Below are 15968 nucleotides of genomic sequence, written 5' to 3' on the forward strand. Positions count from 1 at the left end.
CAACTACTTTCAAATTTCCCCACTTGCTTTTACATATTTTTTTCTGTTTTTCTCTTCTCCATTTCATCTTTCTTTGCCTGAGAAATCTTTTCCTTGTTTCTCTTCATATGTCACTTGTTCACTTAAAATACTTTATTATTTGTCTCATATCCTATTAAATATAAAATGTGGAAAATAATGCACATAAACCAAGAGTGTGGTAATTTAGCTCGCATCTCATTCACCAAGCAGCCATTTGTTTGAAGGTCTTTTGAATACACTCTTGAGCTGGCATCACATCTTGTTGTATTACACATTTGTACCATCTTAGAGCATAATGAATTCCAGCTCTGGCTAGAAGAAAAGCTAAATTTAGAGCAAGTATATTGATTTATTCAAGCAGAACATTTTTCCTACTTACAGTTCAACTAACTCCATAAGACCACACACAAAGGAAGATGAGGGTTTTAGCTGGATTTCCAAAACTCGCATTATATTCCCTCTGCATTCCCAAACAGAGCAAGCTACTGCTTTGTTGCCTATTATAGAGTCAGCTCATCAATAAGCCAAACATATATTTTATCCACACACACACATACACACATATATTCTTTATTAAATTGGAATAAAGCGTTTTCCCACCGCTGCACCACTAAATATAAGCATACAGATTTTTTTTCAGTTACTTCAAATAAACCTTTTTTCCCTCTTCCCCTTACTTCATAATACTTCAATGCAAAATATATACTGAAAAACAATTTATTGAAAGTGAACTTCCCACACAAAGCAACATCCAAAACATTTTTTTTCAACAGAATGGCTAAAAAGTAGAATTAGTTATTTTTAAGACTGTAAATATCTCTAACACTGAACTAGAAAATAGTCATTTGAAACACATTTTTTTTCACACTATATTACAAATGAAAAAATATATCTCAACAGCCATTTTAGCTAGAAATAATTTACCAGAGGAAAAGCAGACAATTTGAGAAAATTTTAACAAACTGATTAATTACTGAATTTAGAATGATATATGAGCTTTCGGGGAAACTGCCTTCGTATCATTTTCAGCTTTTTCATTCAAAATTGTAGGTGCTTTTTATACGCTGTTTAGTTAACTACTTACTATTGAACTGTTAAATGTAATAGGAAAAAAATAGAAAAAAATCACTAAGTATTATTTTGCTGCTCAATATACTCTGTTTTATAAAATTATTCAAACACAAAAGTCAGCCCTAAAGCAATGTTTTTCAACAGGTTCTGGCTCCCTACTGCCGTGCTTGGAAGCTGACTAAAGCAGCTTGGGAGCATTCCTCTTCCAGTCTCATGACCCGCTTCCAGCCCTCCGAGCAAGAAGTCTAGGCCTGTCCTTCCTGTTGAGAATTCTAGGCTCTTCCTGCTGCCTCCAGATAAGGCTCTGTCATGAGAAAGTAGATGGCAAATGGCTGAGGGAGCTGGGCCTGTTCAGCCTGGAGAAGAGGAGGCTGAGGGGGGACCTGATCAGCGTGTATAAATACCTCAAGGGAGGCAGTGAGGAGGAGGGGGTGGTCTCTTTTCAGTGGTGGGCAGCGATAGGACTAGAGGAAACGGCCACAAGTTCCACAGGAACTTAAAGAAAAATTTCTTTCCTGTGAGGGTGCCAGAGCACAGGCTGCCCAGGGAGGCTGTGGAGTCTCCTTTTCTGGAGATCTTCCAAACCCACCTGGATGCCACTCTGTGCCCCGTGCTCTGGGTGTCCCTGCTGGAGCAGGGGGGTTGGACTGGGCGATCTCTAGAGGTCCCTTCCAACCTTAAGGATTCTCTGATTCTATGAGAAGATGTTTAGCAGTGAGGCCTGGTGCAGGCAGACCTCTACGCTGTGCAGTGCAGGCTACCCCAGAGTATTTATGCAGCCTCAGCGCAGACTTAGAGCCTACAGCGAGCTCCCTGTAACTTCATTCCATTTTTTCTTGCTACACCCACAACCACCGCTGCAACTCAAATATGGTCACAATGTTCCGCTCATATGTTAGCATGAATGTGATATATATGCATATATATATATTTAATTTGTGATACTATTAAACATAGATTCAAATGCCAATCCTTTGAGCAAGAAAATGAACTGAACACTGAGCATTAACAGATAGACTGAGCATTATCAAGTAAAATAACATTAATATTTTAAAGTTGTGAGAACTGACAAAGCAACCTATCTTTAACGACTGAAATGATTCTAATTTATTATGTAACCCAATCAATCTTAGGACAAATTCCACCTAGAATCTTTTCACGTGGTTGCTATAATTTGCACATCTCTGCAGTAAATTACTTTTTCAAAGATAGTACCACTCTTTAAGAAACACAGGTAAAATCTAAGTAACAGCATTAAAAAAAAAACAAAGAAAATAAAACTTTCCCACAACAGAACAGAAAATATTGTTAACTGAATTTATTTTTTCTATTTTCATTGAGAAAAGCTTACCAAACTGTTGTTTCCACCTGACTGTCATGCAGTTGTCGATTGTCTAACTGGGCAAAGAGAGGAAAAAGAACCTGGATCCCTCCGATCGAATGAATTGCACTGTGAATGGAGTGGGTAACGATAGCTTTCACATCCTAGGTTAATAAAAAAAAATCTCAATTAATATCGATGTGAAAGGACAATTACAAATCTCATACCTTCATAACACATTAACTCTGAATTGAGTAAAAGCTACATGAGACCTGTTCTATCTTAGTTTCATTATTTATACGTCAATTAACCTTGCTTTGAAACAGGAGGCAAGCACTAAACAGAGAAAATTCAGTATCATGGCAAACTAACTCATGGTATGAGATACATATTTCTTAATAAAAAAACATATATTTTGCTGTAGAAAATGAGCAAAAAGGTCCGTTAAGGTGACAGGCAGAGTAACAGCTGAAATAATACAAAATAAAGACCTCTTTGTACAACAACAAAACGACTGTCTTATCCAAGTGATGGTGAGCTAACAGGGATCACAGAGCAGGAACTGAGTCAGTGTGCAACACAGAAACAATTCAGAGGAATATGTACTTTTAGATATAAAGGCTTTGCCATGGACAACAGCCCAATGCTATGCTGTTCTCCAGGCTTGCAGAGAGATGCAAAGAGCACAGAAGACAAAAACAGCTTTAAAGAAGAAAAATGATAACCTCAGCAAAGTGTTATGTCAAGTGTAAACAGGTACTTACTAAATGTTAATGTGTATATGTAATAAAGGTAGTAATTAGAAGCAGCGCATTACGGTTTTTCTATATTGTGCTTAGTTCAATTAACAAATCATGACTATTACAAGGATGACACAAACCTGAAGCATAAGAGCATGTGGGGAGTGTACAAAAATTGAAGGGTTTTCCTTTGGTGAAGATTCAAGGCATAGCTGAGCATCGGTTGCCTTAGCGTTGTAAGTAAAGGCAATGCTGCTTGCCAGCTTCCCATCATACAGCACTTGCTTATGGTGCTCAGCCAGGTGAATGTCACTCTCAGATTTAAATTTGAATGTGCTCTGAAAAAAACAAAACAAAACAAAACACAGCAACTTTTATAAAGCAAATACTTTAACAAAATTCTTATCAGGAAATCTGTATAAAATACTTCAGACTTGCAAAGTAATATAGAATCAATTATATTTTGTTTTTAATATTCCAGCTGCTTAACACTACTGAATGAGGAGATCATTTTTTACTCTATTCCACAACACCATGTTAATATTGCATGTGTTATTTTATTTATGTTTATTATTTGGTACTTTAAGTAGTATTATTTATACCTCCTCTCTGAATCAAAATTAACTACATGGGATAAAAGTTATCATATTAAACAGTTATAAATATGTTAAAATTAAAAAACAGAGGATGCAACATATAGCAAATATAGGATAAATTAAATGCCTTTTATATGCAATATAAATTTATTCAAATTAGAATATTAAAATCTCTATCATTTTCATTGAGGGACCAGTTGTTTTTAAACAGCATGAATTCCGTGTTTCATTAACAGTCAGGAATATAAATATCTTGCAAGGAAGATATTTATGTTAGAAAATAAATAAAATTTAAATAAAATTATAAATGCCGTATTTCAAATTAATAATTCTCAAAGATAAAGCTTTTATAAAGGAAGGCTGAATGAAAATCTCCCCTACTCAAATACATCACAACTCATATCTGGTCCAAAACTAGATTTCCTGACAGCAGTGACAAATCGTTTAAGCACAAGAAGATAGATTTCTTCCTTTCTGCAAAAAAATGTCACGTTTACTTGGCATGTAACTACTTGTGCATGTAACAATTATTTGACAGTGATAACTAGCATTAACACACAGTACTGGTATAAGTCAAGAAATTTGTTAGAAATGATCACCACTTAACAATGCAATATGAAATTCAATGGTGTATTTTCCAAAATCTTTACTCAACTTATAATAATCTATTGTAGAGTTATTTATGAATCATTATGCTCATTTTCCACGCATGTAGCCATACATTGACTTCAAAATACAATTGTGTTCATCTCTTTTGTCCCAGGAAACACATTTCTCTTCTCCTCAACCCTTTAAGAAATTACGTTTTATGAAACCATACAAAATAGGATTTTGTAGGTTTGCTGCTATCCAGCCTGCAAGAATCAAAGCAGGCAATTTATAGGCTCCACTGCTATTTCCAAACACACCTCGAGTTCCTCCCCATTATGCAAGCTCACAAAGCATGGTCAGCTTTTGCAAAGCCCTCCTGGAAGCCTGACAGGATTTCCTTGCTTAAGGGCAAGGGATGGCAACGGGCAACGGCTTGAGTGGGTGACACCTGACGGGGTAAGTCCTTGTGACAACCGGCCCTTCTGCATGTGGATCACAAGTGGCACGTGGGCTGAGGGCATCGGGCACTCGAGGGCTGCTGCTGTGGGAGCAGGTGAGCATGTGGGAAACGACAGGGACAGGCTCTGCACAGGGAAAACGGGCAGGAAGGCTGGGAGGCGACAGGAATGGGAATGGGACACTGCACAAATCTACATTGGCTTTTCAGCTTGGAACGGGGCTGAGTTTTGGAGGGAAGCTCCCAACTACCCCTTCTTGCTGCACCTCTGCCTGTCTTGCAAAACTGTTTTGAAGGCAACCCAGCAGGATTCCTTCCCGATGAAACTCAGAAATCTCCTCCGAGTTAGGCTGAAGCAAGCCCCCAAACGCACAGAGTGGTCATCCAGCCCTCGGCACCAAACGCTTTCACTCTGAACCTCCTGTGCTGCACCACTTGCTGGAGCAGAAATATCCCAAGAGAGAAACCTCAAGCTCAAAGCTTGAGAGCTGACACTTTGTTCGTATTGCTGGCTACATCTCACTTCAAAAATGACTGCGGCAAATTATGGACTTGTCTTGAAGAAGGGAGCATTTTTTCCCCAAAAGGCATTTGCAAATTATATAGATAAAACTCTGTACACATCCTGCAAGGACAGAAATAGCTTGTTTTTTCATTTTTTGATTTTTTTTTTTTTTTACTTTAGCAATTATGTGCATTTCTGCATGTGCTACACTTTGCTATTTTACCACATGAAAACACTTCTTACCCAGTAAATTTTTTTCATGCCCATAAGGTTTGTCAGATTTGAAAGCTCAGAATGTTTTATTTTTATATAAATGACATGCATAAAATGAAGAAAGTTATCAAAAAAATATTTCAGGACAAAATTTGTATCATTTTATTACCATGAAACTTTGCAACTTTCCAAATTAAAGCTTTATCAAGCGATTTAAGCTCCACTCCATCTCCTGCTTTTCAGAGTTTACAATGCAAGAATGTATCCAAGATGGTTATTTGAAAGTCAGGCAAATAAACTAGGAATCAATATAACACTGCATCACATTTTTGGGGGAAAAAAAAGACATAAAAGGAATCTTCTGCCATCATAACAAAAGAGACTGTAAGCTGGAAATACTGAGTTCTGCCCAAAGATTACTGTAATAGGATAGAAAGAAAAGCTGTAAATTCAAATAGATTGTAATCCTTTATTACTAATACCAGCCCTCTCTATACAAATTGAAATTCAGTATATGCATATTGTAGCAAGGGCTTGGGAGAAAACAAGCACAGGAAGATAGAAGCTCCCAAGCATCTAAGCTCAACTTGCAAATGGTTAATTAATGGTCACTGGAGGAATGCACTCCTGGCATCTGTGCAGAAGCTGCCTAAAAGCATAACACCACCCTCCAAAACAATACAGACCAATAAAAGAAAATGTAACATTTTTGAAATATGGTGAAAAGCCACAGGATAAACAGAAGAAGGTAAGAAGGTAAGTCGTTGCTCCTGCAAGACTGGAAACAAAGGAAGGGTAGAGAGAGATTTACTCCAGCCAAAGAGGCTGCTTTTTGATTTACCATTCCCCCATTTTGCTACCGGTAGCATTTTCAATTTCAGCAGTCAAACATAAAACACTCTCCTGCACTTCTGGCTGGGGTAGGTCAATGTGAATTACGAGGAGTGCATGTGTTTGCACACACAGGTCTGATGCGCCTTTTGCTCCAAACTGCATCCGTGACGACGTGACTGAGGCTGCAGCGCTGACCAAGGGCAAACAGTGCAGAGAGCCACCCGCAAACGCAGCCTGAGCCTGGGCACGAGATCAGGGGGGTGACCCCGGCTTCCAGGGCCTCATGTTGAAACTTCCCTCTGGATGCAGCACCAAAACGTGTCTCTCGGACGCCTCTCTTCCTCCCACACTGGAGGGAGCCCCTCACTGGCTGCTCTATTCAGTGGGGCAGCCCCTCCGCATTCCAGCTGGGCCCACATCCCTCTCCCCCTCACTGAATGAGGATGGAAGCAGAAAGGGCAGCGGGAGAGCAGAACCGCTGCCTTCGCTTCCATCTCCTTGCGGAAGCTTCTGAAACCCTCAGGGGGCGAGTGGAAGTCCTGATCAGCGGCTGCAAGACTCCAAGGGAGGGCACCCAGCACCGAGGAGAGCGCAGACTCCAACAACTGAATTCCAACAGGCTTCTACTAAATATAATTGAGAATAAGGAGATGTTTGTCAAATTTGGAAAGACTGAAAAAAGAAGACGCAAAACTGTTCTATTGCCAGTGTCTCCTCCCCTCTCCTCTTAAAAAACAAAAACCTTTTCTCTTTAAAAAAGAAAAAAAAATGCATTCTTCACAATAGTTACCAAGCGTGGCAGCTTTTCAGTATTGTTACTCACATACCCAGTGAAACATTTCTTTGTTCAAAAATATTCATGTAAATTAGAACTTGAACAACAACTGGGAATTTAGTATCTAAAAGTACACAATCTTAATAAATCAGTTTTGCATGTCAATGCGTTAAACCAAACGCTAATACAAAACCATCTGAGATACAAGATTGGCAAGGAAATTTGAACAACTGTCTCTACATTTATACTATTCTGCAATAAGCACGCAATGTGTAATGAGGTACCAGTTGATTTTAAAGACTTCTCAAGTTAATCCTAAAGTTCTTGGCATCTACTTGTGTCCTTCAACAAAGGTGGATTGCGGTTGGAAAGCAACAGAATCAGTTTTTCTTTTCTTTGCAGGACAAAGAAAAGCTCTGCTCTGCTTTTTCCTGAACTTCCCGGCTTTAGCGTTGCTTGCAATACCACATCCTCACAGCTAGGCACTCATGTCAACCGCGAGGCCAAGGGAAGGTTTCTCAGGATTCCACATGTGGTAACCTCGATCTGGACCTCATGCAATCAGGGACAACTGTTTGGGCATCTGAATGAAAGGCCAAGTACTAGCCTCTGTTCTCAGAAGAACTGTGTGACATTCTCCAAAGATTGTCAAGCATTTTGGATTAATTTTCCTTTGGGAGAAAAATTTTGGCACAATTGGAGCTTAGGATGTATCCAGGATAGCTGAACTTTTGGGAAGGTTGAAAAGCTCCTTAACTAACAGTTAACTAACAGGACCGAAATTAGAATGAATAACACATTTAATGAATGACTAAAGGAAAAGGTTCCAAAAGGACAACCTGCATCAACAAGCCAGATGATACAAACATGAATGTGATCTGATGTCCAGCAGTTCCAGCTACCTGTTGCTGGAGGCTCCTTTGGACTAAGAAATGCCATGCAGAAACGTTCTGAATGGATGGATCACTGTCCCCACACAGGATCTGGAGGAATTTAGCTAAATAACACCTTCCTGTGACATGAAAGAGGCAAACTTGAAGTGCAAGGCACATCTCAGGCTTCCATTACACAAATAAAGCCAGCAATCAGTAGCATTTCCAAGATTTCTAAATTCTGGGAGTCTGTTCACTCTCTTGGTCGTGGGCAGATTACAGGAAGAAACTGTGTCACCTCTGTGGTTCTGTGGAACCTGCTCCTCAGCTTGCCTAACAGGGAAAGAACCTGCTCTTTCCTCAGTCTCTGATTGGGACTCATTTGTGAAGAGAGGAATGAGAGGACATAAAGGTGCCTAATGTAGAACTGGAAGAATGACTTTTATTGATGGTGTCTAAGCCTCCAAGAACAGCAGGAAAGCAGAGTAAAGCAGTAAAATGAGGGACCAGGACTGAAAATGGTTTAGAGTTTGTCTTCAAGATTGCTGCTGGAGCCTGCTTTCAAAGAGAAAGCATAAGAAAGGTTCTTCTCCTTCTGTTATTGAAATTATTTTGTTTTAGAAACAGCCAAAAACTACTGTTGGGACTGCACTCTTTGGGGTTCTGAGAAGAATCTGCCCTGAGCAGCTGACCAGAGACAGCAAACCTGCATGTCTCTGATTTTGGCAGCCTCAAAGCAGCAACAGCTCTAGAACAACCACAAGGTAACCCCTGCTATATTCCTCTGGACACTATTACTCTTTAATGAATACTTGCCTTATCAAATTATACGGTAAAGCATTCACTGCATATTTTGACCAGCCTCTCAGAGGCTTCTGCAGTGAAAAACAGGAACCAAAGGCATTAATGAACATATTTACCGTTACGAATACAAACTACTTGCAGATTTTTAGTCAAGGAAGGAAACTACTTCATGAAGGAATTGGGCACTAAGTGTGCTCTAACTCACTCCAAACCTAAAAATATAATATGTTCCCAAAGTATTAAAATCCCTCTACATTAACATTTTTAACAAATCAGTAAGAATTCGACAACATTGTAATGAGGATATGGTAGTAACTACCAGATATGTTACTTAGCATGAAAATATGTACTGTGTGAATCCGTTAGAATCATAGAATTATGATGACTGGAAAAGACCTTTAAGATAATTGAGTCCAACTGTAAACCCTCCAACCCCATGCCCGCTAAACCATGTCCCTACGTGCCTCATCTACATGTCTTGCACAGTCAGGGATGGTGACTCCACTACTTCCCCGGCAGCCTGTTCCAGTACTTCACCATTCCTTCTGTGTAGAAATTCTTCCTAATGTCTAACGTGAATCTCTGCTGATGCAATTTGAGGCCATTTCCTCTTGTCCTATCTGTAGTTATTCTGGGGAATAGATCGACCCCTGCCTCACTACAACCTCTTTCCAGGTAGCTGTAGGGAGCAATGAGGTCTCCCCTGAGCCTCCTCTTCTCCAGATTAAATAACCCCAGCTCCCTCAGCTGCTCCTCACAAGGTCTGTGCTCCATTCCAGGGAGAATGCAGGGAAGAAGGGGACAAGCTCTTCTCATTGGTGGCCAGCGATAGGACAAGGGGAAATGAGCATAAGCTGAAACACAGGAGGTTCCATCTCCAGGTGAGGAGGAACTTCTTTACTGTTAGGGTGACAGATCAGTGGAACAGGCTGCCCAGGGAGGCTGTGGAGTCTCCTTCTCTGGAGGTCTTCCAAACCCGCCTGGCTGCCACCCTGTGCCACATGCTCGAAGTGTGCCTGCTTGAGCGAGAATGTTGGACTAGATGATCTCTAGAGGTCCCTTCCAACCTTAAATATTCTGAAATATTCTGAAATATTCTGAAATGAGCATAAGCTGAAACACAGGAGGTTCCATCTCCAGGTGAGGAGGAACTTCTTTACTGTTAGGGTGACAGATCAGTGGAACAGGCTGCCCAGGGAGGCTGTGGAGTCTCCTTCTCTGGAGGTCTTCCAAACCCGCCTGGCTGCCACCCTGTGCCACATGCTCGAAGTGTGCCTGCTTGAGCGAGAATGTTGGACTAGATGATCTCTAGAGGTCCCTTCCAACCTTGAACATTCTGTGATTCCCTTCCTCAGCTTCGTTGCCCTGCTCTGGACACACTCCAGCACCTCAGTGTCCTTCTTGTAGTCAGCGGCCCAAAACTGAACACAGTATTTGAGATGGGGTCTCACCAGTGCTGAGTACAGGGGACGATCCCTTTCCTGGTGCTGCTGGCTACGCGGTTGCTGATACCAGCCAGGAGGCCACGGGGCTTCTTGGCCACCTGGGCTCACTGCGGGCTCATGTTCAACCAACACTCCTAGACCCATTTCTGCTGTGCAGCTCTCCAATCACTCTGCCCCAGGCCTGTAGCACCGCATGGGGTTATTTTGACCGAAGAGCAGGACCTGGCACTTGGCCTTGTTGAATCTCATACAGTTAGTATTTGTCGTCAATTCAGCCTGTCCAGATCCCTCTGCAGAGCTTTGCTACCCTCAAACAGATCAACTGTTCCTCCCAGCATGGTGTCATCTGCAGATTTGCTGAGGGTGCCCTCAATCCCCTCATCCACATGTCCAGATCATCGGTAAAGACATTAAAGAGGATCAAAGGATCAGCCCAAACACTGACCCCTGGTGAACACGGCTCATGACCGGTCACCAGCTGGATTTAACTCCATTCACCATCACTCCCTGGACCCAGATATCTAGCCAGTTCTTCACTCAGCAAAGCGTACATCTGTTTAAGCCATGAGCTGCCAGCTTCTCCAGGAAAAGGCAGTAGGAGACTGTATCAAAGGCCTTACTGAAGTCTAAGTAGTCTATGCCCATAGCCTTTCCCTTATCCATTGGGTGAGTCACCTGGTCATAGAAGGACATCTGGTTGGTGAGGCAGGACCTGCCTTTCATGAATCCATGTTAGCTGGGCCTGATCCCCTGGTTGTCAATTGCCTTCAGGATGATCTGCTCCACAATCTTCCCCAATATCGAGGCCAGGCTGACAGGGCTGTAGTTCCCATATCCTCCATCTGACCCTTCTTGTAGATGGGCATCACACTGGCCAGCGTCCAGTCACCTGGGACCTCCCCTGTTGGCCAGGACGGCTAATAGATCATGGAGAGCAGCCTGGTGAGCGCTTCTGCCGGCTCCTTCAGAACTCTTGGATGGATCCTATCTGGTCCCATAGACTTGTGGCTGTCCAAGCATAGTAACAGGTCACTGACTGTTTCCTCCTCAATTATGAGAGGTTTATTCTGCACTCTATAGGTGTCTTCCAGCCCTGGAGGCCAAGTACCTTGAGGATAACTGATGTGAGTATTAAAGACTGAGCAAAGGCAGCATTAAGCACCTCAGCCTTATCCTTATTCCTGGTGACAATATTAACACCCAATATAGGATGGAGATTCTCCTTGGCCCTCCTCTTCTTGTAAATGTATTTCTAGAAACATTTTGTTGTCTTTTACAGCAGAGGTCAGAATGAGTTCCATCTGAGCATTCACCTTTCTAATTTCCTCCCTATAAACCCTAGGGATTCCTTGTACCCTTCCCAAGCTACCTGCTCCTTCTTCCTAAGATGGTAATTTTTTTTTTTTTTTTTTTTTTCCATGGAGCGTCAGCAACAGGCCATTTTTCATAATCTTCCCCTCTGGCTCCCCTTTCGGCACAGTGGCACAGCCTGCTCCTGTGCCTTTAAGATTTCCTTCTTGAGGAAAATCCAGCCTTTCTGGACCCCTCTGCTCTTCAGGACTGTCTCCCAACCAATGTCTTACACAGTCCAAAGTCTGCCCTCCTGAAGTTCAACGTGGTGGTTTTGCTGACGCCCCTCCTGACTTCAACAAGAACTGAAAACCACATCATTGCATGGTCACTGTGCCCAAGACGGCCTCCAACCACCACATCTCCCACCAGCCCTTCTCTGGTGGCAAAGAGCAGAGCAGCAAGGCTCCTCCCCGCAGGCACTCGCTCACTAGCTGTGACAGGCAGTTATCGTCCATGCAGGCTGTGCACTGCCCCTAAGCTCTCAACAAACATCACGCAATAAATTTCACTTCCTGAAAGTGAACAAACAAAACTGCTGGCTTATCTGTGCTTGATATCACTTCAGGATGCTGCCATAAATCCAGGAGCTCATGGAATTCATAAGGATTTATTGCATGTATTATTAAGTATAAGAATACTTTAACTCTCTTATGTATGACCAAAAAAAAATATATTTGCAAAAGTCTTTGTCCAAACAAAATACAATATTAAGTCTGGAACAAAATGTTCCTCATTGGCGCAGGTGATATGCTTCTCTCAAATTACTTTGGATATTTTTAGTTCCAGGAAAGATTTTAACCATCAACAATAAGCAACCAATTTCCTCTCCTACAGGCAAGCAATCCTAACCACAGGACTACTGTGCTTGAAGAGCCTGTGATGGACGCAACAGCTCGGCTGAGTAGGCACAGGTCCATGCAGCACTGCCATTACCCCCTAGCCACAGGATAAACTCCAATGGCTAAATGCAACAGAGGAGCCTGGAGGCAGCTGCTGCTTGGTGATTATGACACCTGTGAAGTTCTCATCTCTATCGGAAGGCAAAGCAGCCCCTGCTCACGTAAACACCCTTTAGCTTGCCTGTCTGAAGGATGAGCAGACTTGTTCTAACAATATCCTATCGAAAGCTCCAAAGACCGAAGTGCTTTTGAGCCCTTCCCCAGACGGGACCTGTGCAGGGTGTCACGTCCTCACCAAAAGGTCTGTCCGATTCCGAGCCATCACGGGCTTCCCAGAATCAGAAGAGAGCCAAGATTTAACTACTAATCTTCTACTGGACTCCTACCTTTGTATATTCTGCTATATTCTGAGTATAGTAGATTCTGCTATTCTGAATATTCTGTTTTGAATGTTCTGCTTAAACACCCTGTTATACTTAAAGATTCAAGTGGGCACTCTTTTTTAGAGACATCTGGGAAAAAAAAAAAAAAAGCAGTTCCCTGGGGCACAACAGTATACTTACCTATTCACACTACATACACAGCATAAAAGATACTTTCAGCTGGCATATCATTCAAGTGTCAGCTGTTTTTACAATTAATTGCATCGAATTAATATTATTTGACTTGTTAAATTTTTTTTGCTCTGAGTTATAGAGTACATACTAAGAACCCAAAAGTCTTCTCCAGCTGATACTGCAAATTTCATAAATCAGCAAAAGAAAACTTGACAGTAACTGCGAGCAGAAATTCAGTAGTCTGCAGCAGATGTTAGATTTGCTCATTCATTTTCAAGCCTTCTCTCTTGGTAGTTTCCACAGACTTCAACAAAACATCTGCTTTGCTTTTCTTGATGAAATACACACAGAGGCAGACCCAAAATAATTGAGACTGTTTTTATTAAAGATTCACATTTACGCACATACCATCTATTTGTCCAAACAGTCCCTGAAGCACCATTGGCAAAGCATTAAAAAAAGCTCAACTTGGATTTCGGCAAAACAGTTCAAAAGTGTGTTTTTGGTTAGAATTTTTATAAGTTTATTATTCTTCGTTGAACTTTATTCTAACTCCAGTTTTACACATAAAACAGGGCACAAGGGGGTACGTTTCTCCAGTTTTCAGTATAACAAATAAAAAAATTGTCCTAATCTGGTTACGACTCATAAAACCCACCTACAAGCATGTTTTGACTATGCTTTACAGAAACTCCTTGCATCTTTCAAAAAGCTGGTGGAAATAAAGATTAGTTACAAAACTTGAAAAGCCCTGGAAACAAACCACACAAAACAAATCTAAATTCTCAGAGGAGTATCTACATTCAAAGAACTTTTCAACTTAACTACTAGTTATGTTCTGACATGTCCAGTTGTACAAAACTGTGCTTTTAAGAACCGTTATTACCTTATATCCAGGTCCTAACTGATGTATTGCAAAAATCTGTGCTGGGTTGAGTGCTTCAGTGAACACATACACTGCTCCGAGTTGGCCACAGAACACTCGATTAGCATCAGCAGTCTCCGAAGAGCCAAGAAAACATTTATCATAGCTCTGCATAAAAAAAAGAGGCTATTGTTAATGGACTTTAACTATACAGTGAAATACTATGTAGGTATAGCTAATGGAGGCAAAATATAAGGCTGTAATTAAGATAATAAATCAATCATTTCAAATGTCAATACCCAATTACCTGCAATGAACAATTTCAATTTGAATAGCACTTATTTATACATGTAGGCATGTATATATTTGCTCAGCATCACAATTCTGTTATAACTGACTAGTAGGAGTTGTTTTTATTAATTTTGACATATAATAGAGAAAATTAAATAACCTTCCTTATTTCCTTCTAGGAAATATGAAAACTTGGAAGTTGCTTTCTTATAATTAGAACTATCGCTGCTACACAAGTACTTGAGTATTTTCAAAGTTAACAAGGAACATGTTCAAACACACTACTCCCTCAGTGCTGTGCTAACAAACCTAAACAACTCCTAGCCCAGAGCTGGTTCATATCTGAAATCATTATCCAAGATCACATGATACATCTGCAACAGAAACACAAATATGGATCTCTCTAGTTTCCAACTTGCGTAGAATCTTCTTCCATGACCACTGCCCACCATGATTTTGTTTGACCTTAAACTTCGTTTCTGATTTTTGACAAAGTCGAAAGATTCATTTTCCTTATTTTCCATTCCTCCTTCCCACAACTGTTGGTCCAGATGCAAAAGGTCTCCTGTAATTCTCCATCCTCACATTTCTATTATTCACTACATGAAGTGGTGCTCTTGCTTCAGAATAATTTATTTAAAGAAAAAAAAAAAGGTTTTATTCTGGAGCTTAAAAAAAAAGCATTCAAATGAAAGTCTAGATCTTCACTGTCTAGAACAGAAATCTGGTGAATTACAGAGCATGAAGCCCTACAAAGTGCTCCATTAGTAGCACTACACTGTGCACAAGGCTACTCTCTCAGCTTCCTTGGGTCATATGTACTTTATTTAAGAGAAATATGAAATATTGACAGTATCACTTTCTGAAAGAGTCAACAAACTGGTAGACTCTAGGAGGTCTGCTTTTTCATCTCTCTGAGCTACTCAGATTCACCCAAACAAAAGTCTCAGTCAAGAGAATGGAGTCAAAATATTTAACTGCTACCAGTCCAGGAAAAATTTAGGAAAAAGGGAGTCTTGCCTAAAGAGTTAAGAATTTGTCATCTTTACTTCAGTGTCTTCCAGAGTACAAAAATCATAGATTGATGTATTTCCAGTTCTTGGGAGGGAAATGCGAAGTCCTGCCCCTGGGGATGTACAGGTGCAGTTTCTGTTCTATTTTCTACTTCTGATCCAACAGATTTTTGTTATAAAATTATATTGCTAACTATTGGTACCTGGTATTTTTCATAAATTAAAGGCTATCATACAGCAGATATAAAAAAGGAAAAACTTATTAGAAACTTAAAATCTCTATCTCAAAATGACTAAAGCTTGATAAACCAAGCATGTTTTAATAAAAGACTGTACTTTCTGTGATATGAGAAAGTAGAGAAGAATAAATTGAAGAAAAAATGAATAAATTAACCATCCCTGATTAATGCCTACATGACTCTGAATGAAGACAATATGGAAAATTTCTATTCTTAAAAAATGAGATGCAATTCCTCAGGATCCATCAATAAAGAAACTTTCATTTATCAAGGAAACAAAAAGCATTAATTTTAGGCAGGCCTAACTAGTTTTAGGTAAGCCTAATTTAAAGGCATGTTAGTGCACATGCAAAGACGCCCCCAGGAGGATCCAAGCATGAGGATGAAGACACCAACATCCTTCTCCTCTTCCCTTAGCTTGCTGGCAAATCGCAGCACCCACCTGCCCCCAGTTTGCAGCCATCAACCTGAGGACCCAGCAAGGAAATGGAGAATGAGCAAGGCAT

At 40.7% G+C, this 15968-nt stretch overlaps 1 protein-coding gene across 5 annotated transcripts in view; it reads right to left on the reverse strand.

Moving 5' to 3' along the window:
• NBEA (neurobeachin) overlaps positions 1 to 15968 on the reverse strand; it is a 462643-nt gene that overhangs the window by 342378 nt on the left and 104297 nt on the right. For all 5 annotated transcript variants that reach the window (XM_026033944.1, XM_026033943.1, XM_026033942.1 and 2 more), the window contains exons 8-10: positions 13941 to 14087; positions 3294 to 3491; positions 2444 to 2577 (exon numbers count right to left, since the gene is read on the reverse strand). In XM_026033944.1, coding sequence (XP_025889729.1) covers positions 2444 to 2577; positions 3294 to 3491; positions 13941 to 14087 — 479 coding nt within the window. The remainder of the gene's footprint in view (positions 1 to 2443; positions 2578 to 3293; positions 3492 to 13940; positions 14088 to 15968) is intronic.

This window comes from Nothoprocta perdicaria, unplaced genomic scaffold, assembly GCF_003342845.1.
Source record: "Nothoprocta perdicaria isolate Ctin4 unplaced genomic scaffold, notPer1 scaffold_137, whole genome shotgun sequence".
NCBI classification, from domain to species: Eukaryota; Metazoa; Chordata; class Aves; order Tinamiformes; family Tinamidae; genus Nothoprocta; species Nothoprocta perdicaria.